General features: G+C 35.7%; 1 protein-coding gene across 4 annotated transcripts in view; it reads left to right on the top strand.

Moving 5' to 3' along the window:
* The window catches only part of LOC106460687, a 107851-nt gene that overhangs the window by 51043 nt on the left and 28814 nt on the right, over positions 1–27994 (top strand). For 2 of the 4 annotated variants that reach the window (XM_022387469.1, XM_022387467.1), the window contains exon 3: positions 5176–5553. The exons of 1 other annotated variant lie outside the window; for it this stretch is intronic. In XM_022387469.1, the coding sequence (XP_022243177.1) occupies positions 5176–5553 (378 nt within the window). The remainder of the gene's footprint in view (positions 1–5175; positions 5554–27994) is intronic. One more of the 4 variants, XM_022387468.1, reaches the window with a different exon arrangement.

The following is a 27994-nucleotide window of genomic DNA, read 5'->3' as shown; positions in this document are numbered from 1 at the left end:
ATACTAACTTGAGATAAGCAACGTTCAACGAGTTGTCTTTTTTTTTTTTTTTTTTGTTGTTGTTGTTTGTTTTTTTTTTGCCAGTAATGTACGTTGTGTAGGAGTAAAGATTGTACACAGTATTAAGTTACACACAAGTACCCCCATAAGGGTGAAAACTAGAACAACTGTATGGATATACATACATAGGCATTGAGTAGGGGTGAGGACTTGATCGACATTATATACACATAGGTATTGTATGAAGTTGAAGAACTAAATTAATGTTTTAAACTTAAACTACGCTTTAGTAATGTGATAATTTGTGATTGCTCCCTGATACTTGAGATATTTTTGTTTAAATAAAGGTTATTAAGATATTTTGATAGTTTGTTTTTAAGACACTTATTCACCAGACTATATAGCCCGGCATGGTCTGGTGGTTTAGGCGATCGACTTGCAATCTGCGAATTGCAGAATCGAATCCTATCGTCAAACATGCTTTCCCATTTCACCCGTGGGGCGTTATATTGTGACAGTCAATCCCACTATTCGTTGGTAAATTAGGGACGGCTAGCGCAGATAATCCATGAGTGGCTTTACGCGAAATTCTACAGACAGTTACTAGTCTGTGGTATATATATATATATATATATTAAATTTAAAACATTTAATCGACAAGGGATGACAAATAAAATACACCCAAGAAATTAGCCTGTTCGGTGCAAATTGAATCAAAGCAACAAGATTAAAACATTAATAGCAAATTTGAGTTAATGTAAACACGTTGTATAACGGAATAGTATATGTAAACTGAATTAATGTAAAATAAGGGAATAATATCTATACGCAGAGTTAATGTAAACTAAGAGAATAGTATCTGTACGCTGAATTAATGTAAAATAAGGGAATAGTATCTATACGCAGAGTTAATGTAAAGTAAGAGAATAGTATCTGTACGCTGAGTTAATGTAAACTAAGGGAATAGTACCTGTACATTGAGTTATTGTAAACTAAGGAAATAGTATATATACGCTGAGTTAATGTAAACTAAGAGAATAGTACTTGTACATTGAGTTATTGTAAACTAAAGGAATAGTATATGTACACTGAGTTAATGTAAACTAAGGGAACAGTATCTGTACGCTGAGTTAATGTAAACTAAGGGAATAGTACCTGTACATTGAGTTAATGCAAACTAAGGGAACAGTATCTGTACGCTGAGTTAATGTAAACTAAGGGAATAGTATCTGTACACTGAGTTAATGTAAACTAAGGGAACAGTATTTGTACGCTGAGTTAATGTAAACTAAGGGAACAGTATCTGTACGCTGAGTTAATGTAAACTAAGGGAACAGTATCTGTACGCTGAGTTAATGTAAACTAAGGGAACAGTATCTGTACGCTGAGTTAATGTAAACTAAGGGAACAGTACCTGTACGCTGAGTTAATGTAAACCAAGGGAATAGTACCTGTACATTGAGTTAATGCAAACTAAGGGAACAGTATCTGTACGCTGAGTTAATGTAAACTAAAGGAATAGTATCTGTACACTGAGTTAATGTAAACTAAGGGAATAGTATCTGTATAGTACCTGTACATTGAGTTAATGTAAACTAAGGGAACAGTATCTGTACACTGAGTTAATGTAAACTAAGGGAATAGTATCTGTACACTGAGTTAATGTAAACTAAAAGAATAGTACCTGTACACTGAGTTAATGTAAACTAAGGGAATAGTACATGTACATTGAGTTAATGTAAACTAAGGGAATAGTATTTGTACACCGTTTGTGATAGTAGTCTTAAATTTCCCAAAATGCATACTTCGGAAATAACGGTGCGTACTGTAAATGTTTATTAATCCTGAGAGTATAAGTTATCCAGAAGTAAATTATTGCTGTTGTATATATGTCATGATTGAAGTGCACGCCTATGCTAAGATCGAGAAGGGAGAAATAAAAATCCGTTTTTGATCCTCTTGGCACCCCTCCCCCCCCTTCTTTGGATTGCCTTACATCACTAGTTCAACTACAGTCACGTAGGGCATATTCCTTGAAATGTTACTCTTCGATTCAATCATTGTAAATCATGCCGCCAAAATGTTAACGATTTTCATTAAAAGTTCATCGTGGGCGTGGCCGGGAGCTGGCGAGCTGGGTTCGAATACGTGCGATAACACAGAATATTCCTTCTCCCTACTTTAAGTTGCGAGTACGTTATAAGAGTGACAGTCAATCTCTTAGCGTGGCTGGTGGGTAGTAGGATGCTGCTGATTGACTACATTCTCTCTAATTAGCAAAGTTCAGAATAGCTATATATCCATGCATAGAGATACTGTTCTTCGCAAAATTTCCTATACTGAGCTATCGGAAATTAATTGTAAACGGATGAATTAGCACGTTACTTACCACTAAGTATGAAAAGTCGGTTTCTGAATCCATATAGCCTAATCCAGTAATGGCTGGAGACGGTTTGAATGGGTAATGAAGAAAAACTTTATATAACTTTAACATAACAGCAAATGTACAGCGTTTCGACAAGGTTTTGTCATCATCAGGTTGTATATTTGCTGTTATGTTAAAGTTATATAAAGTTTTTCTTCATTACCCATTCAAGCCGTCTCCAGCCATTATTAGTCTTAAAGTGGGTTCCTCGTCATCGAATTTGAAGCCTAATCCAGTGTTTCTCGGCCGAATTTGGCAGACGACCCCCCGCCTCCGGGCTTTGGTCGTCGCGATCCTCCATTCTCTACAAGGATGAAAAAAATTCTTGATGTTTCTTGGCGCACTTTGTCATAGTTCATAACAATAATTGATGAGTAGGTTAATTCAAGTAAAACTACACAAATAATAATAAACAGTTTGGTGTTAAAATAAATAAGTAATATATAATGTTAAAACTCCTTACCCTAACTCTGATGTGTAGGTGAATAAAGTAAAATAGATAAAATTACTTTTCCAGTTTACACCGAAACAGTTGTTGTTCATGCAACTTGATAATATAAATGACATTTATACCACTAACATGTATGTCGTATCCCAGCCTTGTCGGTCATTCGATGTAGCAGACATGGTGTGATAAATATATTATTGTGCCATAAATTATCAGGAGTCTATCTTCCTTTGTGTGTTTGTGTTTGTATAAAGTTGAACATAGAACACTGCTGATTGTACTGCAGGCTTTTAGCTCAGCAGCCTACGTCAACAAACTAATCGAATCCAGCATGTTTAACATAACGTGATTGGCTAATTTCCGGCAGTTTGTCGTAAGAACCAATCAAATACTGGGCAAAGTTTCTTCAACCAAACCTAAACTTCCTGTTCACAATTACCGATGTGACACATGTAGCGCGCTATTAAAAAAATCATATCCATTGTCATATACAATTGTCTGATGCTTGACATACATTGGAGATATATGAATTTAAAAGTTATGTTGGTACATAATATATGGTTGCGTTCTAACATAAGATTAAATAGCGGTTGTCACCATAGTAACCGGCGATACGAATAATTACGACTTGTTTTGAAGGAACTGCAAAACATGATACACAAAAAAAGAAGGGAAAATGCAAGTTATACACACATTTATTATTTTATTCCACTATGCGTATAAACAAAAGGCAGAAGTTGGTTTGAATGTGATCATGTAATATTTACAATCACTTAAAAGACTACTGTGACAAGTTAATAATTGAGTTTTCGTTCTTACTTTTTTTTGTCTTGGTTTGTTTTTTTCCATAACTAACTCGTGTATTATGGATATTTATTAAAAGCTTCTATTAACAGTTTTATGTAAGTCACTGGGATTGACACAGGGTTGACGCCAACTGATGGGTCTCCTTTTTTTCTTTTGTATTTATGCCCATAATGAAAATATTTGTAAACGTAATGTTACTAAAATTAATTCACTTTTTATTAGTAGTAGTATTAGTTTAAGGCCCGGCATAGCCAGGTAGTTAGGGCGCTCGACTCGCAGTCTGCGGGTTCGAATCCCTGTCACACCGAACATGCTTGCTCTTTCAACCGTGTGGGCGTTATAATGTGACGGTCAATCCCACTATTCGTTGATAAAAGAGTAGCCCAAGAGTTGGCGGTTGGTGGTGATGACAAGCTGCCTTCCCTCTATTCTTACACTGCTAAATTAGGGACGTCTAGCGCAGATAGCCCTCGTGTAGCTTTGCGCGAAATTAAAAAAACAAACAAACAAACAAGTATTAGTTTAACGTTACAAATAACTTTATTAATAAAGTAACTGGGGAAAAAAAAGACGAACGTACGTTTGTAAGGAAAACAAAATAAGGAATTTATTATTCAATTCTAGTTATGATTCACGTTTATTATATATAAAATATACGACTCTTCCGAATAGTTAGAATGACGAAGCCTAGCATGATAGTGATTTGGGGCTTCATAGACTGTTGTAAAGGAAAAAATTCTTTATCTATTTATTTGAATTGAAACGATAGTCGCACAGAAAGTATTTTTAAAGATATGTGTTGAGCCCTTTCCTGAAGTTTGTTTAATAGAAGCACTCTGTAAGTTGACTGATATCGAGTTCTTTTGCTCTTTATTTACACGATTAAAGATAGAACGTGGATGCGTTTTTAAAGGCATAATTATGCAGGACATAACTGCGAAACTATGAAAAGATACATAGGGAATATAAAAAGAATGAATATACAATGACACACTGTTGGGCTATATAACCCAAAAAGAATGAATATACAATGACACACTGTTGGGCTATATAACCCAAAAAGAATGAATATACAATGACACACTTTTGTGTTATATATCCCCAAAAGAATGAATATACAATGACACACTGTTATGCTATATATCCCCAAAAGAATGAATATACAATGGCACACTGTTGTGCTATATATCCCAAAAAGAATGAATATACAATGACACACAGTTGTGCTATATATCCCCAAAAAGAATGTATATACAATGACACACTGTTGTGCTATATATCCCAAAAAGAATGAATATACAATGACACACTGTTGTGCTATATATCCCCAAAAGAATGAATATACAATGACACACTGTTGTGCTATATATCCCCAAAAGAATGAATATACAATGACACACTGTTGTGCTATATATCCCAAAAAGAATGAATATACAATGACACACTGTTCTGCTATAAATCCCATCCAAACGACTGATTTCCTTACATCTTCCAGCAGTGTGCAGCCAGACTTTTACAGAGGCGCCGGGTCACATCGAAGCCATCTCCAGACGCTATAAACGCCTTGGTCACACTCGTTGTCAGTACCTGATCCGAGCGCCAGCCCACACCACCATCATGCTCAACTTCACGCACCTGTACGATGAAGGAGCGCGTGTCCTGTGTCTGCCAGAGGTGCGAATCATCGAAGTTTGGTCCCACCATAAAGAGAGTCAGATGGGTGTGTTGTGCCCTGCCCATCACAATTTCCAAGGTCCACAAGTCTTTCAATCGAGGGCGTCCCTTCTGAGGGTGACGTACGAATGGCCACCTAACATGGAGAGTGGGTTTAGTTTATATTTCAAATTCCAGAAGATTTCAAAAGGAAAATCAGGTAGGCATATATCGATTGTTTTATCATTTAGGTTGAAAAACGTATTGCTATTCTCCAGTCTTGTCGCCTTCACTGTATGATGACGTGACAATGACGTACATCCATGTTCTTTCTGTGGCGTACCCAGCATTTTTTTGACGTAATAGCAGAATTTCCGTGCCTCATGTAACCTATAGTTGTTTAAATGATCAGTACATTTATGAAACGATAAATTGCTGTAAATGCCTAATTCAGTAATGACGCTAATATTCCATTTTCTGCTCCTCATGTTTTTCTGTGTATATTAGGGGTTGTTTTTTCTCTGCGTTCAAAACAAGATTACACACAACAAGTTACACGTTACTTATTTTACAGAATTCGTTTAGTTCATTAATGAACACGAAGTTTTAAAGAAAGTATTACCATTAATTTTACTAGAAACATTTGGTTCTTCGTATATACAGTGAGTCATACTGAAATGTGAAAGGGCCCGAACTGTTCTGGATTATTTTAGTTGAAGCAACTCTAATTTTTGTGGTAGCATGTGGTGCGTACTGTATATTCAACTTCAGCATGGGACTGTATGAATGGAAATAATTTATATTGAAAACTTCAGCTAATCATGCATGAAACAGTTTAGGAGACCACTTACTATCGCCATAGCTGCTAGTATTAAATTAGTTATGTGTACGTATATATATATATATGGAAGTTATTCAAGAAATATCTTGACTTGTACAAAATGTTAATTCTTATTTTTGAAGTTTACGTTGCCTAAAGCCCTGCAGTTTTCCAGTTTTCACTGCATATATTAGGTTACAATTATTTTGATATATTGATTTAGGGAAATTTTTTAAATATTATCTCGAGCCAAGCACGACTTTTAAAAACTTTGATTATAATATATATGGAGTTCACTAGTTCCTGATGAGAAACACTTCACAAATTTTTACGTCATTTTTCACAACTTCACGTGTTTTCGATAACTTGTAGCTGCATGAACGGTATTATTCAGAAACAAAAGAAGGAATTGGAATTCTCAGTGATAACGAGGAATTATTATATGCTGTGAATACCGCTAAACACTCGAATCAGAGATCGATAGGATTCAGCTATAGTTGTATGTAGTTTCGAACTACTGATCAAAAGGAAGGCGCCTCCCGATGGCTCAGCAGTAAGCTTGCTTTATAACGCTAAAAATCGTGGTTCGATACCCGCAGCGAGCACAACACAGACAGCCCATTGTGTTTTGCTTTTGAAAACAAACAAAGGAAAGACATCTTATTAGCAGTACCTGCCACCACTAGGGCTTTGTCCGTCTTTTTGAACTGAATAATGCGATTGGCTGTCACTTTTATAACGCGTCTATAGCTGAAAATTCGCGAGGAGCGTATTCAGTGACTTTTCTTGAATGCAGCCCGACACACGAACCACGCCCAGCCCAGTGTAATGATTGTCTTTCATCAATTTGGTAAAGTTCATTTACACATACGTTTATATTCCATTTGTAATCGTATATAAAACGATGGTATAACCTGGTACCATACTGTTGCATGTTGGTATTAACACTTTCATTACTTAACAAAGAAAATAAAACTCCTTTAGAGCCAATTCATGTAAAACTCTTATGAACGTAATACGTGGTTCTGACTGGTTTTGTAACCACAGTAACTCCACGGAAGCACTTATTCGATGACCAAATTGTCAGTGATATATTAATTCGTTTCCGCCCATATGATTGCTTTTCTCAGTTGTGACGTTTAATATATATATATACCGTACGATTATTATAATATATGCAGTTTTTTGGTTTTTTTAACGAAAATCATAAACTACATAGTTTATTTTGTATAGGTATCGAAATCAGTCAATAGGAATATTGCGAATACAAACTGTGGAGAATAAATTTGGTATTTTATCATAACGTTAACTCGAAGCTTTATATGTAGTAATTTTTGAACGATTGTGAATTTTACTTACCTAACTTTACATTATTATATATTTTTTTTATTTATAACAGAGTTTTGTTCTACGATCTGGCATAAAAAAAGTAGAACCGAATTAAAGTGTTAATGCATGGATTTGTTGCTAAAATTCCTTTGCAGCCTTGTGCATCCGTGGCCTGTTTCTTAGTTATAAAATGGGGTTTTGCGTAAGCACGCGAATTATACAGCTCTGTTTAAGCACATTTTAAAAGTAATATATGGAAAAGTTATTTCTTCTTTCTTTTTTTTCTTTTTCTTTTTTCTTTTTTTTTTTTTGTGAAATGCGAGTTCCAATTCTTCCAGTTGTTGTTGTTGAACCTCTCATGCTCACGTGCACGTGAGCGTATCGGAATTGCTTCAAGATGTGTGTGTATATTAGAGTAATTTTTTTTTTCTGGTTCATTGTCGATGAATAAACGCATAGTAGTCCTTGAGAAAACTCTAAACGAAGCATTGGTCATTTAACAGATTAAGTGGTTTGTTTTGAATTTCACGCAAAGCTAGTCGTGAAAGACTAGAGGGAAGGCAGCTAGTCATCACCACCCACTGCCAACTCTTGGGCTATTCTTTTACCAACGAATAGTGGGATTGACCGTAACATTATAACGCCCCCACGTCTGAAAGGGTATTCGAACCCGCGAGTTCGAATAGGGCGCTCGACTCGCGCCTTAACCACGTGGCCATGCCGGGCCAACAAGATTAACTGAAATTTGGAATTTTATCGCGTCGCCTAACCTTTTAGAATTTACGGAATTGGAATTATTTTGGGTATTATGTATGTGATATTTTCGGGTAAATAGGTTTCCCGAAATATTAAGTTAGGTCGGTCTGCTTTATAAAGGAAGGTTCGGCAAGATAAGAAATTCTGAATTCCGCTAAAACTGAGTCTGTGTTAAAAATAAATGGACTGGATACAAGCTGTGATGCACATTGAAAATACCTTTATCAACATGACGAAGGCATTATGTATGTGTGCGCACGTACGCTTGCGTTGGATGTTGGATTGTCTACTTTACTGGAGCTGTGAATTTTTGAGGCTGGTTCTACTCCCTAACTGACGGATTAACTCAAAACGATATTCCAGACAGTTTAAACCTTAGAGTATTTAGTCGAATCAGTAATGTAAGACTTGCCCAGAGAAACTAGCAATGCCCACGTGACTGTTCATTTTCATTCATACATAGGTGTGGCCATAATCTCGTGATACCACCTGACGTATATAGTAAGACACTGCTATGAACCATTATGCACAAGGTGCAGCTTTACAGCTACACCACCATTGGGAGACCAGGTATTATCTCCCAGGAAATAGCAAAGAACAAAATGAACTTTTCTTCAGCATGTATTATGTGAAAACTGCACACACCTTTAGAATAAAAGTTGAATATTATACATTAAAATAAGGTGGTAGAAAATGCATGGTAACCTGCATACTACATTTTTCCTTCTCCTTCTGTTTCCGGCGTGTCCTAAACCAACATATAAAACCTTATATAAATAAAATACACAGTGTCACTAAAAGCACAGTACCGAATCAATACAAAATATAATAAGAATAATGATAAGCAACACCTTTTAACTTGAACAATATTTCTGAGTATATAATATCTAACGATACCTTTCAAGTCAATAAAAAATGCTGAAAACAAAGTGAATCCTTTAACGCAGATAATAATTATAACTACAATTCAACATAAAAGAAAAGCAAAAATTATCAACTGAATCAACATACTTTATGCCAAAATACAAAATATATCCCTTTAGAAAAAAAAATCAGATCACAATAAAATTTTACATCAATGGACTCATCTACTGGAATACAAAGTATGTTCTTATCTAGTCAAATCCAAGCTGATTTTGCACAACTGGCATTTACCAAAGCCAGAACCAGTCTCTGTTACTTTACCATCTTGTCATAGCATTTCTTCTGACGTTTGGCAGCCTTTCCTAACCGTTGGAGTTCAAATTCGTGCGCATCAATTAATTCAGACCTTAACCACTCCACATATTCTTGTGGACATTATGGGACGTATGCTCAAGTGGGAAGGAACATACAACACATTGACAGGGAATATGAGTATGTTTGGCAAACAACCTATAAACCTTCATTCAGTTGCCCCGTAAGCCACCATAACGTAGAGTATGTGTTTGTTCATCCCAGTAAGTCCAGCACAACCTAGATTAACAGGATTGGTAATCTGTATTACCCATTCTACAAAACCATCATATTGGGATTGATAAGGCAAAATGCACATCTTTCCCCACACCTAACATTTTTCACAACTTGGAGAGGAATTCGCTGCTGAAATTAATTCCGTGATTCATATAGAGTCATGTTATCCATTGCTTTGTCAATACATCAGCAATGGACTGTACGGAAGTATGATCCAATGGATAAGCCTCAGCCCACTTTGTGAAGTAGTCAGTGGTGATGTGAATGTACAGATGACCTCATTCAGTCCTTGGGATTAGACCAACTATATCCAGGACTATCATTTATAGAACATTTATAGCTGAAAGTTTATTTTTAATCCAAGAAACCCATTCATCATAATTAACAGACATAAAAACACAATTACGTTTTATATTTCCAAATTGAGATCCAACAGTTCTTTGTTGGAGTTTACCCTATTTTGACCAGTTCTTTTTCAAGCCAGGACATAAATACAGTGTTCACACCAGTGCCAAACTTCTTCACTCAAATTCAGACAGTATAATCAACATGGAATGTTAGCACAAGTGTGTGTATAACCTTGCTGTCCTCTAGTCTTTGTGGTACTCAAACACTTGAGAATCTCTTACTTTAGATCTCTGAGTACCACTAGCTACAGCACAGTCTACAAAGCACACCGTGGTGGTTGATAGCGGCAGTACAGCACATCTTTTTGCTCTCGTAACTAACTGTCCAAGTGCGCTCCTCTATTTTTGCTGGCCAAGCTTTACCTTTCTGCACGTCCTTCTGGGTCCTTTAGTTGACAATCTGTCCACATTTCCATGTTGTGGGCCCGGGGGGGGGGTGCAATGTGACGGGTTCGTATTTTTGCAACGTTGTTATCCAACGAACTATCATCCCTTCTGGCCTTTTGAAGTTCATTAATCATTTAAGCAAAGCATGATCCACCTGAACAGTGAACCTCCTACCAGACAAATAAACAATTGAACGTCTTACTCCATCCTGCAACTGACAATAGGCCAGCACTGGAATATCCACTAAAGCAGTCTTTAGAGGTCAGAATACTTGCTCACATTCCTCACTCTATCCAAAGTGTGTCTCAATTCTAATGAGAGCAGACAATAGTGTTACTGTCTTAGAGACTTTGGCCACAAATCGTCGATAATGTGACGCAAAACCATAAAAAACTACAGACTTCTCACTTGTTCTCAGGTAACGCCAGTATCTCACAACTGCTATCTTAGCAAGTTAGTAGGGCCTGTAGTGATACCTTCGTTGCCCACAAAATGGTAAAAAAAATTGCACATCTGTGTGCATGAACGCACATTTTCCTGGTTTCAGTTCCAAGCTTGATTCCTTTATCAGCTCTAATACTGAATCAAAGTGTCAAAGTTGAAAACAATTTTCAAAGGGAGTTTTAAATATAAAAAAAAATGAATAAATAAATAACAGTGGGTTATGGAGTAAATCTGAGGTTCTCAGTTTCAGACCAAACACCAAAACATCATAAAAGTAGACTAGGCATCTTTTCAGTTTTAGTTCCTTCAGTGTAAGCTTCATTGGCCTATCGAAAGTGGAAGACATGTTACACAGGCAGAATGGCATGGCGCAAAACTCGTACCATCCTCCTCGTGTGATAAAAGCAGTCTCGGGTCTACTCTTGTTATCCGGCTTAACTTGCATGTTTCCGGATCCCAGGTCTTAAGTGTTGAACCAACAGGAAACTTTCAATGTGTCCAGAAATTCATCTGTCTTGGACTCAAGTTCTTCTTAACTGGACAACTACTGGTAGTAACAGTAATTCCGCAAAAGCTTTTCGCTTGGTTTTGGTTGCTACGTCTAATTAGTGCTACTTTCGTTTTCTGTATATGTCAGAAAGCCCTGTTTAAAGTTTTGAAAATAAGTGCCTATCTTTTTTTCCAGAATTTTGCAGCCTAGAGTGAATTCAACAGTTGATTTGTTGCTATACCATAATAAAGTTAGACAAGATAAAAGTATAAGACATCAATCATCCTTATAATTCTATATCTTCCTTCAATATAGTTGATTTACGTTTGAAGTTAGAGAAGTGATAGGTTAACCATAAAAACTGCACGTTCCGAATCTTAAGATCACGCAACTTCACGTTTATAATGAGTTAAAAACATGAGATATTGTTGGTTTGTTCTTGGTGTTGGATAAATGGATAAGTGGAAAATAGCTCAAATGTAATAGAGCACCTTATGACAAGATATACACGCCCTGTTATTTTTAAACCTGTATATTTCAAACTTTTAATTCTTAAAAGATCGACTAGTTTTCATTCCATTCATCACCATTGGACTCCATATCATGTTAAGTAATACTGTGTTTTTGCCTATTACAACCTGTGTAAAGAACTGACTAAATAAATAAATCATATGTTTTCTATATATTATATAGGAGATCCCAGCAGTAATTAATTAGTGTGATTAACTGCAATATTTATAGTATTTTTGTTATCATTTTCTGTGTGATTTATATGTTATTGAGGACCCTGTTATCAACAACTTGGACCCACTAGCTATTCTGGGAGACCATCGCTAATTATAGGGTTATAAGTACACAAGAACTACATTACAATTTTTTGTCACTCGTTCTTTAACAAACCTTCATAATAGAACTTCGCGCATTTAACGCCGAATCAAAATGTCTAATCTTAAATCATAAGCCCATGCCGATTATACATACTAAATAAATGTATAAGTTTCAAAGAAATTCGTTTATTTACCAGATTTACAACCCTACCCATTATCATTCAGTAAGGGTATCTAGAAAGGCACAAAAAATGAGAATATACGATTTTAGATATGCATGTGGTGCACGTTAATTGGGAGCGTAAAACAGTTTGTAATATTAAGTTTCATCGAGGATCTAGAACCAAATGAGCCAAAGATTATTTTATGAGAAATAACTATCTCTTTGATGGTTGTTCCACGTAACAAAGATGTTCAAACAGAACGGAGAAACGGCCACAAATATTCGTTGGTTTTTTATTTGTTTGTTTTTCCACCAGCAGGATTGGCCCGGTGGCTAGGACACTCGACTCCGTAATCTGCGTGTCGCAGGTTTGCTTACCCTTTTTTTTCCGTGGGGGCATTATAATGTGTCGGTCAATCCCAGAGTAGTTAAAGCGTTGGCGGTGAGTGATGTTGCCTTCTATCTGGCCAATAACTTCTACATTAGGATCAGCTAGCGCCGATAACTCTCGCTAAAGTAGATATGCGTAAAATGCAACAAATAAAAGTATACCTTGATTTATTTACGTGTAATGTAATATCTTGATGCATTTAGAAGATAAGAAATCACTAAGTGCTATGTACTTTTTATTTTCCACACTAACAAATGTATATATCTAGGCATTTGGGAGAAATTTATATATCGTTTCTTGGCTGTAAACACCGTAGAGAATCGAACCACGGATTAAAATTTATTGAATAAGCACAACTGTATAACCGGTGTTAAAGAAAATATGTTTTAAAGTTACTGGTTAGGGTGATAAAACGTAAAGAAACTGAGCTGCCCTGTGTCCATACTCAGTCATTGTGAAAGTGACTTAAAGGATAAAAAAAAAATGTACAATGACTCATATGAAGAAGTTTATCAATACGGTTACACACACACACACACCTAAGTATTTGTAATTGAGGTTAGGCTGAAAATATTATGTACTTGAAAAATCCTATAAGTACAAGCCGTCGAATTTGAATAATCTTTAAACTATTTGTAATATGAGTTTTATCTAGAGTCCCAATATGGTGGGGGTCGACATTAGTCACTCTCCGCCCAATTTAATATATTTGCCAGTTTGCCTACTTCGACTTGGTAAAGAGGCCACTAACATAAGGATGAAACAATCCTTTCCAGTTACGAGTGTGTACTTGATGCTTGTTCTGTGACGTGGCTTGCAGCTCGCGCCACGCTATTACACAGGTGAACTGACGGCCGGTAGCTATGTCTAGACAGTGTTTGGCTGCCTTGTGATTGGCTTTATTTAGCAAACTGTCTAGACGTGGTCGTCTGCTAGAGTTACAGTGTCTGCCACTTGTCGAAGTTGATACGGCTTGTTTGTTTTGTTAGCTGTATTTTATTGCATGGAAAGTGGTACCACCAAACCGACTCGGCCTTTATCGGTTACAGTTTTGAGGGAATGCCGCAGACTCAGCCACTGACCACTGTGTCGGATTCGTTGCTGCAACTTTAGCGAAAGCCAACAAGGTTTGGTAGCTAGTGCCACATGACAGGTGAGTACAGAGGGCGCTGCCTACTCTTGTTGATCATCTTTCAGGCGTGTTGTTTTTGTTACTAAGAGGTTTTCTGTCTTTCCATCAGAGAATTACTGGTCTTTCTAGGAGTAATGATTAGTTGACAGGAAATTATAAAAAGTTTTTAGCTTGTTTTTTATTTATTTATTTATTACGAATTAATCATCGAATTTCGTATGGTGTCCTGGATTCAATTTTTAAACACATTTTCTTGCTTTTGGGTCTGTGACTTTGTTGGTAGTAACAGGAACCATGTATATATGGGTCACGAAGAAAAAATCTGATAGTGTTGCACTTAATTCATCATAGTTTATGTATTTTACCTAGAAAATAAGTGATTTTACCCAGTTCTTTCTTTTGATTTTGTAATTCTTTGCACGGAGTTTTGTGACAAACAAAAACATAAAATTACTCAATATGATGTAATATATGAGCCCTATCGGTAGTGAACGGTATAAAAAGTAATTTATTGTTAAAGGCGTAAACTTCAAATGTACAATTTATTATGGGATTAAAATGCGTGTTTTTGTATCTTAAGTCCTCAAGCATACAGCTGTATATTAAATGATTCAGTTGAACCTATTAAGATTTTTGAATTCACATTCAAAGAAATAACTTTTTTTTATAAAATTTCTTCCTTTAAAATCGTGAATCCATCAGTTGGTCGTTCTCTTAAGAAAATTTCAAAAAACTCAAAAGCGAACTAAGTAAAGGTAGTGAGTGATACACTGTGATATTTTGAGTTGTTATAGCAGCGGATTTAATTTCTAGTTCAATTGGTAGAGCAATCGTTTTTCGTGCGAGATATCTCGGGTTTGAGTCCTGCACGTGGGCGACACAGAAATTGAAGTTATCTCACGTTAGGTTTGTATAGGAAATTAGCACTTGTCTCGAGGTGTAAAGCGACCAATAATCAGGAAGTGTATGTTGTCTAGAAAATTAACACTAATGTGGAAATGTAATAAAAAATTTGCATTATTTAGGAAGTGTGTAATATCCAGGATACGAAACTAACATTAGTCTAAAAATGTTTAGCGACCAGAAAACAAAACTACAGTACTAGTCTGAGAGAGTGTTGCACCTCGTGCGCAAACGTAATGAAGAGTGGTGTGGATGTTTGACACAGTTTTAGAAAAAACTTATTGAACTTCTTATACAGAAACTCGTTCACCTTGTTCTTGTTTTACGTTTCTACCGTAAACTATTCATGTCATTTGAGAGATGGGATCAAGGTCATCGTTTAGATACGTTCTTAGAAACCTTGTCAAAAGGATTGTATAATTACGAGATTTGTTTTTTATTAAGAATGGCTTTGTGGTAGGTCATATATTTTGACAACATCGTTTATATATAAAAAAAAGCTATTGTTTTTCTCATTTCACGACAGCTGAATAGGACGAAATAGTTTAAAATAATAATAATAGAATACAAAATGATTACGAAAAGGTTTTTTTTGACAGCAGAATAGTTTACATCTCTGCTTATTATCTCAGACTTGATTGTGGGAGAAAAGAAATTTGCCTTGCCTAAACAATCCGTAGTGTACTTTGTTGTTGGGTAAGCATGAATTCAGTATTGGTACATGACAGGAATTTCTTCGTAAGTTCTAGTTGTAGTTTTATCAGGTCAGAAAGGGAAAAAAATTGTTTGTTTAGCGCAGAGCTACACGATGGATCCACACCCCTGGTGGAACAGCTGTAAGTCTACGGACTTACAACGCTAAAATCCGGGGTTCGATTCCCCGCGGTGGACGGTCTAATGCACCTTTGCTCTGAAACCAACAAACAAAGAGCTACCCATGGGTAATCGAACCCCGGATTTTAGCGTTGTTAATCCGTAAACTTGCTGCTGACTCATTGGAAAACGAGGAAATGTGTATGCATCAAACAAAAGTATCTTATGTAATAATAAAGCAATTTATGAGCGCAAACAGTGCACCAATGTAAGATACTGAACTGTTATACCACATTCAGGTGTCTGGTAAAAATGACAATAGTAGTAATGTGAGGAAGGAACAATGGGGCTGTTATAAATGTTAATGTTATAACCATAACATTTTGTGGGCCCCCTCCCTTTGGGAGGAAAAGGTGCGAGTTTCACCCACTTTTCAGTATTACTGATGGTTAATTTTTGATGCACTGTTACTTGTTTCATTATTATATGCGGCGTTGTATTCTGGTACCATTTTACTTGTATTCTATGCCACGTGCAGCGAATAGGGAAATTAGAATTTTAATTTTTTAATCGAGGAATGTAAGTCTTCTTTTGGTTTGCTTGTAATTAAGTGCTACCAGTGCTCTGTCCACCACGATTATCAAAACCCGGTTTCTAGCGTTGTAAGTCCTCAGACATACCGCTGTGCCACTGGGGGGGGGTCTGGTTTGCATGACATAGTTACACTCAGACTTTTAAATGTACTTTACGGCTGAAAATAGCTTGTTTCTTGTGGTTTTATGCTAACGTCCGAAATCACATACTGAAACAAACTTGCAGATATACTCGTAAAGTTTGACCTTTTCCTAAAAAATTTACACCGTATTTTGAAGGATTATTGAAGTAATTTTTTTCATAATTGTTATTATTAATAATTAACCTAAACTGGTAATTGTGAAGAAACAACAATTCGTCTTACCAAAAGGACTGCACTTGGGTTAATGGATGTTATGTTGACCGTCTTCCGTCAGAAACAACGTATATCCAATAGTTTTTATTGGTTTTACGTGATTCTTGTATAAAACTTAGTCTTGGTGAAAATGACTACACTTCCTACGTTCAAGAACACCCCTCCCAGTGGCTCAGCGGTAAGTTGGAGAACTTTTAACGCAAAAATTCAGAGTTCGATCCCTATCATTAGCATGGCTAGTCTTTGTGGAAATCGCAATATTTCCCACGTTCAAGAACGCAAACACATACCCCGCGCACGCGCATTCGCTCAGCGGTAAGCTTGAGGGCTCATAACGCAAAATTTAGTGTTCAATTCTTGATGTTAACACGGCGCGGATAATACATTTTGCAGTTTTGCATGTAAACAAACCAACGTCAAGTACACGCAGTTCAATGCGAATACATTCTTTAAATTTTCAGCTGTAGGTATAAACCTAATTTCTGACTACTGATAAGTATAAAAAACATGGAAAAGTTTGATTTTAAAGTTTAAACTGGGCAGCGAATAACCATCAGAACATGATAGTAATTGTACAATACGTTTTAGCTTAAATAGAAACAAAAACTCGAGCACTCTGTAAATAGCCCCCAGTGGAACAGCGGTATGTCTGCGGACTTACAACGCTAGAAATCGGGTTTCGATACCCGTGGTGGGCAGAGCGCATATAGCTCATTGTGTAGCTTTGTGCTTAACTAAAAATAATAAAAAAATACTCCGTAAATGTTTTTCAGATATCTGTATTTGTTACCGTATTTAAGTGAGTTTTATAAGCTTACTTTTGTTAAGCCTTTCCTTTCCCTCCATTTGTTCTTTGTTTGTTTTTTGGGAGGGGGGGGGGTTGTAACTCACCTTTCTTCTTGTGTTTCTGAGGCTACGTAGGAAAAAAAGCAAAATGTTTGATAGAAAAATATAACTATTACGACGAAGGAGTAAAACTTCGAATCGTAAAAAACTGAAAACGAAAGAAAATCCCTTTTTAGAAAATGTTCACCTTTTTTACAGTTTTTCTCAATGAGGTATAAATGCTACGATTAGTAAGTAGTAGAACAAACAGTCGCCCTCAAGGCGGCGTTTCTACTTGTTTTTCATAAATTTTATTTAAGCCAGAACAATTCAGAATAAGGGTAAGGATATTTAACACTATGTTATTTAGTTATTTAATAAATAATGTGTGATAGTTTCTATCCAGTAGGCTTAACCTAGCCGCATATATATATGGTAATTTGTCTAATATAAAGTTCCTATTCAATAGGATAAATTATCATGTATTTTATATAATGCGTGATAGTTTTATCCAATGGACTAAATTAACCTGTGTAGTAAATAATGCGTGGTATTAAGTTTCTATATAATATGCTGAATTACCCTGTATATTGAATAATGCGTAATGCTAAAGCCCTCCAATAAATCAACGGTTCTCAATCTGTGATCCGCAGGCTCCCATTAGGTGGTCCGTAGAAAGGTTGCATAATTACGGAAAAGAAGCGGCAGTATAGTGTATAGATCCCACTGTGGATCACCGAGATTCAGAAAACAAAACGGGTGGTTCGCGAAAAAAAAAGTTTGGGAACTACTGCAGTAGACTAAATTAATGTGGTCTGTAGTAAATAATGCAAGATAGACCGATAGTAAGTTCTATCCAATAGACCAGATTTAAGAAATATTTGCACGTTATTACATACTACACAACACGAGACGAATATTAATCAGCACAATGTGAATTATGTTTCGTGATTTATATAAGTTAAATTATTTCTTCATCTTTTTGTGCTGGGATTTTAAATATTTTAGATGAATTGTGTAAAAAACTTTCTGTTATAAATTCTATCGTTTTATCCTTCTTTTGTTGATCCTAATGTAAGCAATAACTTCATTATTTTAATTTATATGTTTGCTAGAGGACGAATAACGTTAAGATAAAATAAGTTTATAAAAGTAGTCCTAGAATACCTAGAATGTTCGTGAATGTTAACGATCGAGAGACTTTACGAAATATCCAGGAAAAAAGAGGCTACATTACAAATACGAGAACCAGTGAAGCATTGATTTAGTTTTTAGTTCGTTCAATAAATGAAAAATTGATGTATTTAGATCAGTGTTAGTTTTCGCGTATGTTCAATTAAGCGATCGATTGGCACTGAAACTATATACAGACAAGTTTATTGTACATTAGTCATGATACCATAAGTGAATAAATTTTTGTTGAAAGTAAAACGTTATTTGTGAACAAGGACCTACAACTGTGTAAACGTTACAATAGCCCCTAGCAAACAATGAGGAAGAAATAAACTAATTTGTTATCTTAGGTGAACCAGCCTTCGTATTATTTCCATCAAATGATTTAAAAGAACCCGTCTACTAATAGAGGCGATAGAACACGTTACAAAACTGGTGTTCAGAAGTGGGATTATTTTGGTGAAAACAAAATTTAACTTGGCTCAGTTTCACCTAGGCAACCAGTTTCGTAAGCGAGATCGAAGCTTTGTTATAGATAATGAAACAGTTAAAAGAGGATCAACAACAAAGAGACCGAAAATTAGATGAACGAGTCAGAAAATTAAAAGACCAAGAACAAAGATACAGAAAATTAAAAGAAGAAACAGATGGAAAATTAGAAAACGAAACAAGAATTTAAGAGAGGGGTTAAAAGAGAGAAGTGTACTATTTACAAAATAATTAAAATAAAAAATAAATCTGATTGAAAGCAAGATCGATGCAGCTATTGGAGAGGTATAGAAATATTAAAATAACAAGATTGAAGACGTACAGAACCATTATAACAGTAAGATTATTGAGGTAGAAAAGAACATCAATGACAGGGTAATACATTTAAAAAAAGAATTGTAAATGTAAAGATCAAATCAGCAACGCCCTTTTTTTTTTTGCCTCCACCCACAAATTCTAATATAAAACACCATCTACTACTGAATATGAAAGAGAACGTATTTTGTTTACACATTTGTTAACACTACTGCTGTGCAATCTATTATGCAGGACCATCCCAGACTACTTCAGCCATGTCATTACCACATCCAATTCCAGAATTTAGCGAGCCATTTCAGCAATATTGCCTGATTGAGAAACCAGCGGACTATGGTGGAAAGGTACCATGGGAGGCACATCCGTTTCAGTTCGAAATAATTTTTGAAATAAATAAATGGGATAGTAAACATCAGGTTATTCATCTTGCTACCCATGTAAAAGGACCAGCTTTAAGTATGTTAAGTAACCTTTCAGCTGAGAGCCATAACAACTATCAAGCAATGGTAGTTGCCTTATCCTATATGTTTGGAGTGACATACCAGAAGTAATTAATTATCCAGAGCAAAATTCGAGAACAAAGTACAAAGAAAAAAGACTTCAGCCAAACTTGAAGATTTGGAAAGGCTTGCCCAACTATCTTACCCAGATTCTCAATGTGAAATGATGTCTTAACAAACATGAATATGGGAATAAGGTTGAACAAAAGTAAAGTAGGTGTACGTATTTAAATGAAACTATCCTGTTGGCGATGGAACTTGAATCTATCAAGGTTGCAGGTAAACAACTAAAAGCACCATATAAAGTTAAAATATGATCAGATTTATTAATAATGAACCATCGTATTCCTCTGACGATGGTCTGGAAGAACTAAAAGGATTAAGTAGACAATTAGTTACACAGAGAGGATTAAATAAGCTACAAGATAATAGGTTTTTCAGGCGAAACTTAAAAATACATTGTGCCAAGAACTGTAGACAATAGTCTTAAGAGAATAAGAGTTTCTTCAATAGAATACCAGAATGAGAGAACTGTTATTGACGTGGGAAACCTGGCTATTACAGCCAAAACTGTGAGGAATCAACAGCTATTAATACACCAAAAAACAATACTGTAAGGATGGATCTTCGAGCCCATCTAGATCGAATGAACAACAAAAGGCTAACGAGACTTCGAGAAACAGTAATTAGCTGGACTTATGATGCGAAGTTCAACGAAAAATATTCCATCTGCCCTAAATAAGATAAGAAGCTCATTATTCAAAGAAACCAGTTGGATATATTAATGAGAAGTCTTGCAATATATTGATCGACACTAGTTCTACTGATCCAATTACTTGATGCGTTTTGTTTATGAAAAATGGAAAATTACCACCAGAAATGAAAAAAGAAGAGGGAATGGTGTGACTTTACCCCTACTATTGGAAGTTTCTCTATACATCATGATGTATTTATGTACTTTACATCTAAGAATAGTGCATATTGAGAACTGACTTCAGGCAAAGGCATGGATGCTAACTTCAAATAGCTTTACAGCATATGACCATGAAATACATATGTACTACATGGCAGTGACTACACCAGAGACTGAACTTCCGGTGACGAAAGAGAGGGTGGTCATCGTACCATCAAGAAGTGAAATACCTGTACCAGGTGTTAAAAGCGAGAAAGCTACGTTTAGTGATTGAGATGTAGTGAAACCAAATACTCCAACATATCCAGAGGAGCCTCCCAGTGGCACAGCGGTATGTCTGCGGACTTATACTGCTAGAAACCGGGTTTCGATACCCGTATTGGGCAGAGCACAGGTAGCCATTTGTGTAGCTTTGTGCTTAATAACAAACAACAATATCCAGAGGAATTGGTGACTGGAAGAGCTCTCGTGGAAGTAAATAATAAAGATGTCATACATGATTGTACCCAGGGAAAACTTAAATTAGCTTGTGATAAAACAAAAGGTCGCTATTATGTTAATGCTAATAAAGCTGTATTTTGTCAAAGTGACATGGTGTGGCTGAATAGTTCTCGTCACAAGAGAGAGGACAAACTCCAAAGTTAAGTAGGGGTTTAGAAGAGTTACATATCGTACTGAAAAGAATCAATGATGTGAATTACAGACTCTAGAGAGACAGGTGGTCTAAACCAAAGGTCAGCTACCATCTTTAGAAGTGCATCAATGAGAGAACGACCAAATACGTTAAAATCAACCTGCTGAGGAGGAGTCCAGGATTAATGTCGAGACCACTTCCATAAAACCATCAAGCTACCATTATATACACTCGATTACCAACTAGGAAGAACGTCCGCAGTGACAGAACAACCAGTGACGATGACAGACAAGAGGTTATCTACATAGCATGGGCCTTGGAAGAGAAAACTGTTGAAAAGGCTTGGTGAATGGATTGTTTAGTTAAGTGCTTTGTTTTTGTATTAGGATTGTTCAAGGACTTTACAATTCAGGAAGGAGCAGTGTGGTAAGCTATATTTTCATTGTTTTAGGTTGATGTTTTCTAGAGATCTTGTGACTTTAATATCAAGTAACATCATAAAAGTAGCCTTAGAATACCTAAAATGTTCGTGAATGCTAATGATCGAGAAACTTTACAATATATCCAGAAACAATGCTACTCAATAAATACGATATTCAACGAAACATGAAATCAGTTTTTCAGTTCGTTCAGTGATTGTAAAGTTAGTAGAGCATTCAGATCAGTGTTAATCATCGCATATACATAGTTAGTCGATCGATTAGCTGTGAAAGTAAGTTTATTGTTTTTTAATCTTAGTACTATTACCGAATAAATTTATGTTGAAAGTGAAAACGTTATATGTGAACTAGGGCCTACAACTGTGTACAAGTGATAGTACCCTGTAGCAAACGTTAAGGAGTAATAAATGAACTAATATGGTATCATTACGGGGCTGGACATCGCATTATTTTCCCAAATATTTTAAAATAATCCGCTGAACGATAGAAAACATTACAACGGGATTTTAAATTAGTAAAACGGACATAAACGAGAAGATAGAAAATTGATATTGTTCATTACAAGGTGTGTTTAGGAGCTGTTTTTAAATTGAAGACGGGAATTAACGAACGTTATGATAATTTCGTAAAATAAATACTACTTTTAGTTTTTAGAATTTCGCTGTTTTCGTCACACCTACGATGCAACAACTTATGTATTTACTAGATTCTTTGTCTGTAGAAATTATCTAGCGGATGAGTAAGAAGTCGAACATACGTGCCCCCCCCCCGTGGCACAGTGGTATGTCTGCGGACTTACATCGCTAGAATCCGGGTTTCGATACCCGTGGTGGGCAGAGCACAGATAGCCCATTGTGTAGCTTTGTGCTTAATTACAAACAAACAAACATACGTGAAGCTGTAAAACTCCAAACTACAGAACCACAAATCGAACCGAGGGTGGGGATTAATCAGCATCTTATAAGTACGTACGATCACCCTGTAACGACATTTTATTATTTTATACACAGTATACGATACAAATTAAGTGAAAAACAAATATAACTTGTTACAGAAATGTAATACTGCATGATTGTTCAGACAAATATATTTAATGACTAAGTGAAATGGTAGATCCAATTTTCAGTTGCCTTTAAAATATAAATGAAAAACCTGGTCTGCTGCTTGGAACTAATGTATTTTCTCAGAGCTATGTAATAATACATAAAAGATCATGCACTGCCACTACACTGTCAGGTATTTAATATCAGTCAAAACCACAACAAAATAGGTGACGACTTCGGCCCTGGTTCTTGCATATTAATCGAGCTGAACGAGATTCTGGACAGGCCTTGAATGTATAATAAGTACCTCCAGTATTCTAAACTTCAATAAGAAGCTTGGTCACGTGAGTTTGTGTTTAACGAGGAAACTGGTTCTATTCTTTCAAAACCAGACAGGATACATGTATATTTTTGTATTTATGAATTTTGTTGTTGTTTCGCAATCAGTGTTGTATGCCAAAGACAGACACTTTCCGTGTTAGGTGTTGTTTTGAAACAACAGTGGGAGAATTTCCTAGTAAATGCAATTAACCATGTCGCATAACTTTTAATGCATTACTTAAATTCTGTAGAGAAATCGTTATAAATTGCATTGTTCTACAAAATGGCTGAATAAATGCTACAACTATGCGCCTTTTAAAAAAAATCATGTATAACTAGTATCAGTAAATGTTTTGGCTTAAAAGAACTTACTTAAAAAAAAAACACATTTATATTTTGGGAAGTGTTTTTGTCCGTAGCAGTCGTTGCTTACTGTTGAAAGAAACCTCAAAAACATCATGCATGACGACAAGTTGGCGTTTCGATAAGGTATGTCGTGTTAATAACAGTAAGGTCAACAAACTAGGCATGCATTGGAAACATCTGTTTAGTTAGAGTTCACTGTTTTGAAGTCAAAAACTCTACGTAGGCCTGCAGTAGGCGTTACGTAAAGGTATTTTGTTAGGTGAGACTAATCATACCCCGGAAGCAGACTTTTCGAAAGGGTATTCGCTGCTGTTTAGGATAAGGTCAACAAACGCCGGCAGTAGGCGTTTCGTTCAGGTATTTTGCTTTAAAAATAAAGTCAACAAACTAGGCATATGTCGAAAACAGCTGTGCCAATAAGGTATTTACTGTTAACGGTACAGTCAACAAACTTTACACAGCCCTGCAGTAGGCATTTCGTTAACCCTTAAATAATCGGTTTCTTTTTATTCCGTTCCCTACCGAAGTAGGCCCGGCATGGTTAGGTGGTTAGGACGCTCGACTCGCAATCTGAGGGTCGCTGGTTCGAATCTTCTCCGTCCCACTAAACATGCTCGCCCTTTCAGCCGTGGTGGCGTTATAATGTGACGGTCAATCCCACTATTCGTTGATAAAAGAATAGCCCAAGAGTTGGCGGTGATGACTAGCTGCCTTCCCTCCAGTCTCTCACTGCTAATTTAGGGACGTCTAGCGCAGATAGCCCTCGTGTAGCTTTACGCGAAATTCAAAACAAACAAACAATTAAATGTTCCTACTTGTCACAATACTCATTGTGTAAAGAATTGACAAAAATAATTGAGTGAAATCATTCCTTTTCTATTTAAAATGCAAGTATAACTTACTTGTTATTGGAGTCTTTTACCACTAAAGTTATGAGCCTACAAGCAATGTGTTGCATAAGTAGTTTCGAAAAATCTGTATAAAAATCCTATGGACTCCATCGGTATCTTCAGGCCTAAAGTGATGGTACATTGGAGTAATCGGTCTTCATATATTACAGTCATGGAAATGTTTGAACAATAAATAGTTTTGAAGAGTTTGTTTACAAATACACCATATGGGTATCTTCAGACTTTAGATGATGGTACATTGAAGTAATCGTTGTTTTCATATCAAAATCAAGGAAGCTTGGAAACAAAAATAATCGCTATTTAGATTTTTTTGAATGCTACATGTATTCGCAAATCAATCCTGTTCTCAAGGTTTTTACTTATACCTATACTATTGAAATAGAAGCAAATGAAAAAATGGGTTGAAATAATTTCGAATGTCAGAAAGCAGCTTGTAGTTATTCTGGATATCAAAGATTTCAGACATTCGTTTCACAAGTATGAACGATCGGCACTTATACTTAAAACCCCAAATAAATAATTAAAATACAACAATTCATATTTACACAATTGAACGTTTTATTAAACTTTTGATTATGTAAATATGAATCGTTGTATTTTAATTGTTTATTTGATTTCGTTTCACAACTCTCACATTTCTTGGTTTAATTTCTTTCAAAACATTGAGTTATTTGACATTAACATTTAAAAGTTTTGAAAGCACTGACTTGTTTGCTCTTTCGTAAATTGATGTCATTTCCAGTATAAATATAGTAACAACTTATAAAGAAATAGGCTTAGTTTATAACGGATCCAAGATAAACATACATCACTGCATCAGCGAAAGGATTATCTCAACTCAGTGTTTGTTTGTTTGTTATGGATTTCGCGCAAAGCTACACGAGGGCTATTTGCGCTAGCCGTCCCTAATTTAGCAGTGTAAGACTAGATGGAAGGCAGCTAGTCATCACCACCCACCGCCAACTCTTGGGCTACTCTTATACCAACGAATAGTGGGATTGACCGTCACATTATAACACCCCATGGCTGAAAGGGCGAGCATGTTTGGTGTGACGAGGATTCGAACCCGCGACCCGCAGATTACGAGTCGAGTGCCCTAACCACCTGGCCATGCCGGGCCCTCAACTCAATGAGACAAGTCAAGACTAATGTCTTCTGATGCTATACTGTATCAGCCATCTAAACGACAGTGTTATACTAAATTCAAGACACAAGTTAGCATTGATGTCTCTTGTATTTACTCTATCAGCCATCCAATGACAAAACCATCCGAACTCGATAAGACAAGTTAAGACTAATGTCTTCTGATACTATACTGTATCAGCCAACTAAACGACAGTGTTATCCTAAATTCAAGACACAAGTTAGCATTGATGTCTTTTGTGTTTATTATATCAGCCATCCAATGATAGAACCATCCCAAACCAGAGGCGAGTTAAAACTGAAGTCTTCTGATGTTTTACTGTATCAACCGTCCATGTATTACTGTTCTGTTTGTTCACAAAATCTGCAAATGTTAACATATTATTTGCTCCGACCGTGACCATTAAGTTTATGAACATTCACATTCTTCCTCAATCAACATATTTATAGAACAGAGTGATAGCAATAAAAACAGCGAAAGGGTAAGTTCCTACGTATAGGAAAGACAATGTGTGCGTGTCCAAGAGTCATGAAAATGTTTTAATAAAAAAATTTTAATTGTGTTTCAGTGACATGAACTTTTAATACCTGCTACAGTGATTCCTAGATACCCATTTGTGCAACGGAAATATATTGCAGCATGCATAAGATATCATTGCATCTAGACACGTGATTCAATTCCTACAGAAATTGGTATTTTAGCATAATTTACGGACTTCTTGTATATAATAGCAAATTTCTAATTTTAAAGAGCATTTCTATGTTTTATTATCTCTAACTATCAAAACCTTCTTACCTGTTTAAGTGGATATGACTGTGTTTAAGATTTACTAAGGAGTTACGTTAAGGATATTTCCGTATGCTTTGTTAGCCCTAATCTTTAAAAAAAAAAGATTTTATTCTCACCTGTATAGACGGCTTAGAGTATCTTTGAGATTTATTTCTATTTGAAAAATATAAACCGTTGATACAAAATATAGACTGTGGTTATTGTGGTTCATACGGTCACACACTAACGTATGAGAAATGGCATTTTCTTTGCCCAACTGAACTCTTTTTCAAAGAATCTTTCACTTTACATCAGCAACATAATAGCTTCAACTGCCTAAATCATCTTGTGTATAAAAAGCACAACTAATCTCCCACAGATTGAGTACTTTCTCCTTGAGAAACCACACCGCATTAAGAGGATTTTTTTTCATGCCTTACATATGTAGTCTTGGAAGGATTAATACTGTGCTTGTCGAGTAACAAAAGGCGTTTCCGCCCGTTTCTTGGCTGAATGAGTACTCCTGGTGACACGCTTGCGTCTACCTTCTCTCCAGTTGCAGTTCGAGGAATAAGTCAATTTAATTCCTGCGATGAATAGAAACAGACAGGCAGATTGCAAAATGAGTACTACATTTGCATTGCTTCGATGAGATGCAGAGAGAGTCGTATATGTGAAAATATATATTATTATCTATATCCAAATGTACGTATGATATTGCATGGATATGATTTTTGGAAGGTGTCTTTCTTAGAAGATGAATTACGTGTATTATATTTATATTACACCTTGTCTGCTTACTTCCTCATCTCCCTCCATCTTTTTTCTTTTAAGCATGTGTGTATGTACATCCACTTATTAGCTCCGTGTATTTGATGTTCTGTATGATTGGAAAAGCGGATGAAACCCTTGCCTGGTGAAATAGAAAGTAATTATCTTTTATAGTACTGTATAGGTGAAATATAAGGTATTGTGTTTAATAGTACTATATAGGTGAAATATAAGGTATTGTGTTCTATAGTACTGTATAGGTGAAATATAAGGTATTGTGTTCTAATAGTACTATATAGGTGAAATATAAGGTATTGTGTTTAATAGTACTATATAGGTGAAATATAAGGTATTGTGTTTAATAGTACTATATAGGTGAAATATAAGGTATTGTGTTTAATAGTACTATATAGGTGAAATAAAAGGTACTGTGTTTAATAGTACTGTATAGGTGAAATATAAGGTATTGTGTTTAATAGTACTATATAGGTGAAATATAAGGTATTGTGTTCTATAGTACTATATAGGTGAAATATAAGGTATTGTGTTCTATAGTACTGTATAAGAGAAATATAAGGTATTGTGTTTTAATAGTACTATATAGGTGAAATATAAGGTATTGTGTTTAATAGTACTATATAGGTGAAATATAAGGTATTGTGTTTAATAGTACTACATAGGTAAAATATAAGGTATTGTGTTTAATAGTACTATATAGGTGAAATAGAACGTTGTTTTTATAGTAATGTATAGGTGAAATATAAGGTATTGTGTTTAATAGTACT

Source organism: Limulus polyphemus, unplaced genomic scaffold, assembly GCF_000517525.1.
Source record: "Limulus polyphemus unplaced genomic scaffold, Limulus_polyphemus-2.1.2 Scaffold816, whole genome shotgun sequence".
Taxonomy (NCBI): Eukaryota; Metazoa; Arthropoda; class Merostomata; order Xiphosura; family Limulidae; genus Limulus; species Limulus polyphemus.
The sequence above is the reverse complement of the archived record's forward strand: the minus strand, read 5'-3'. Positions and strand labels throughout refer to the sequence as shown.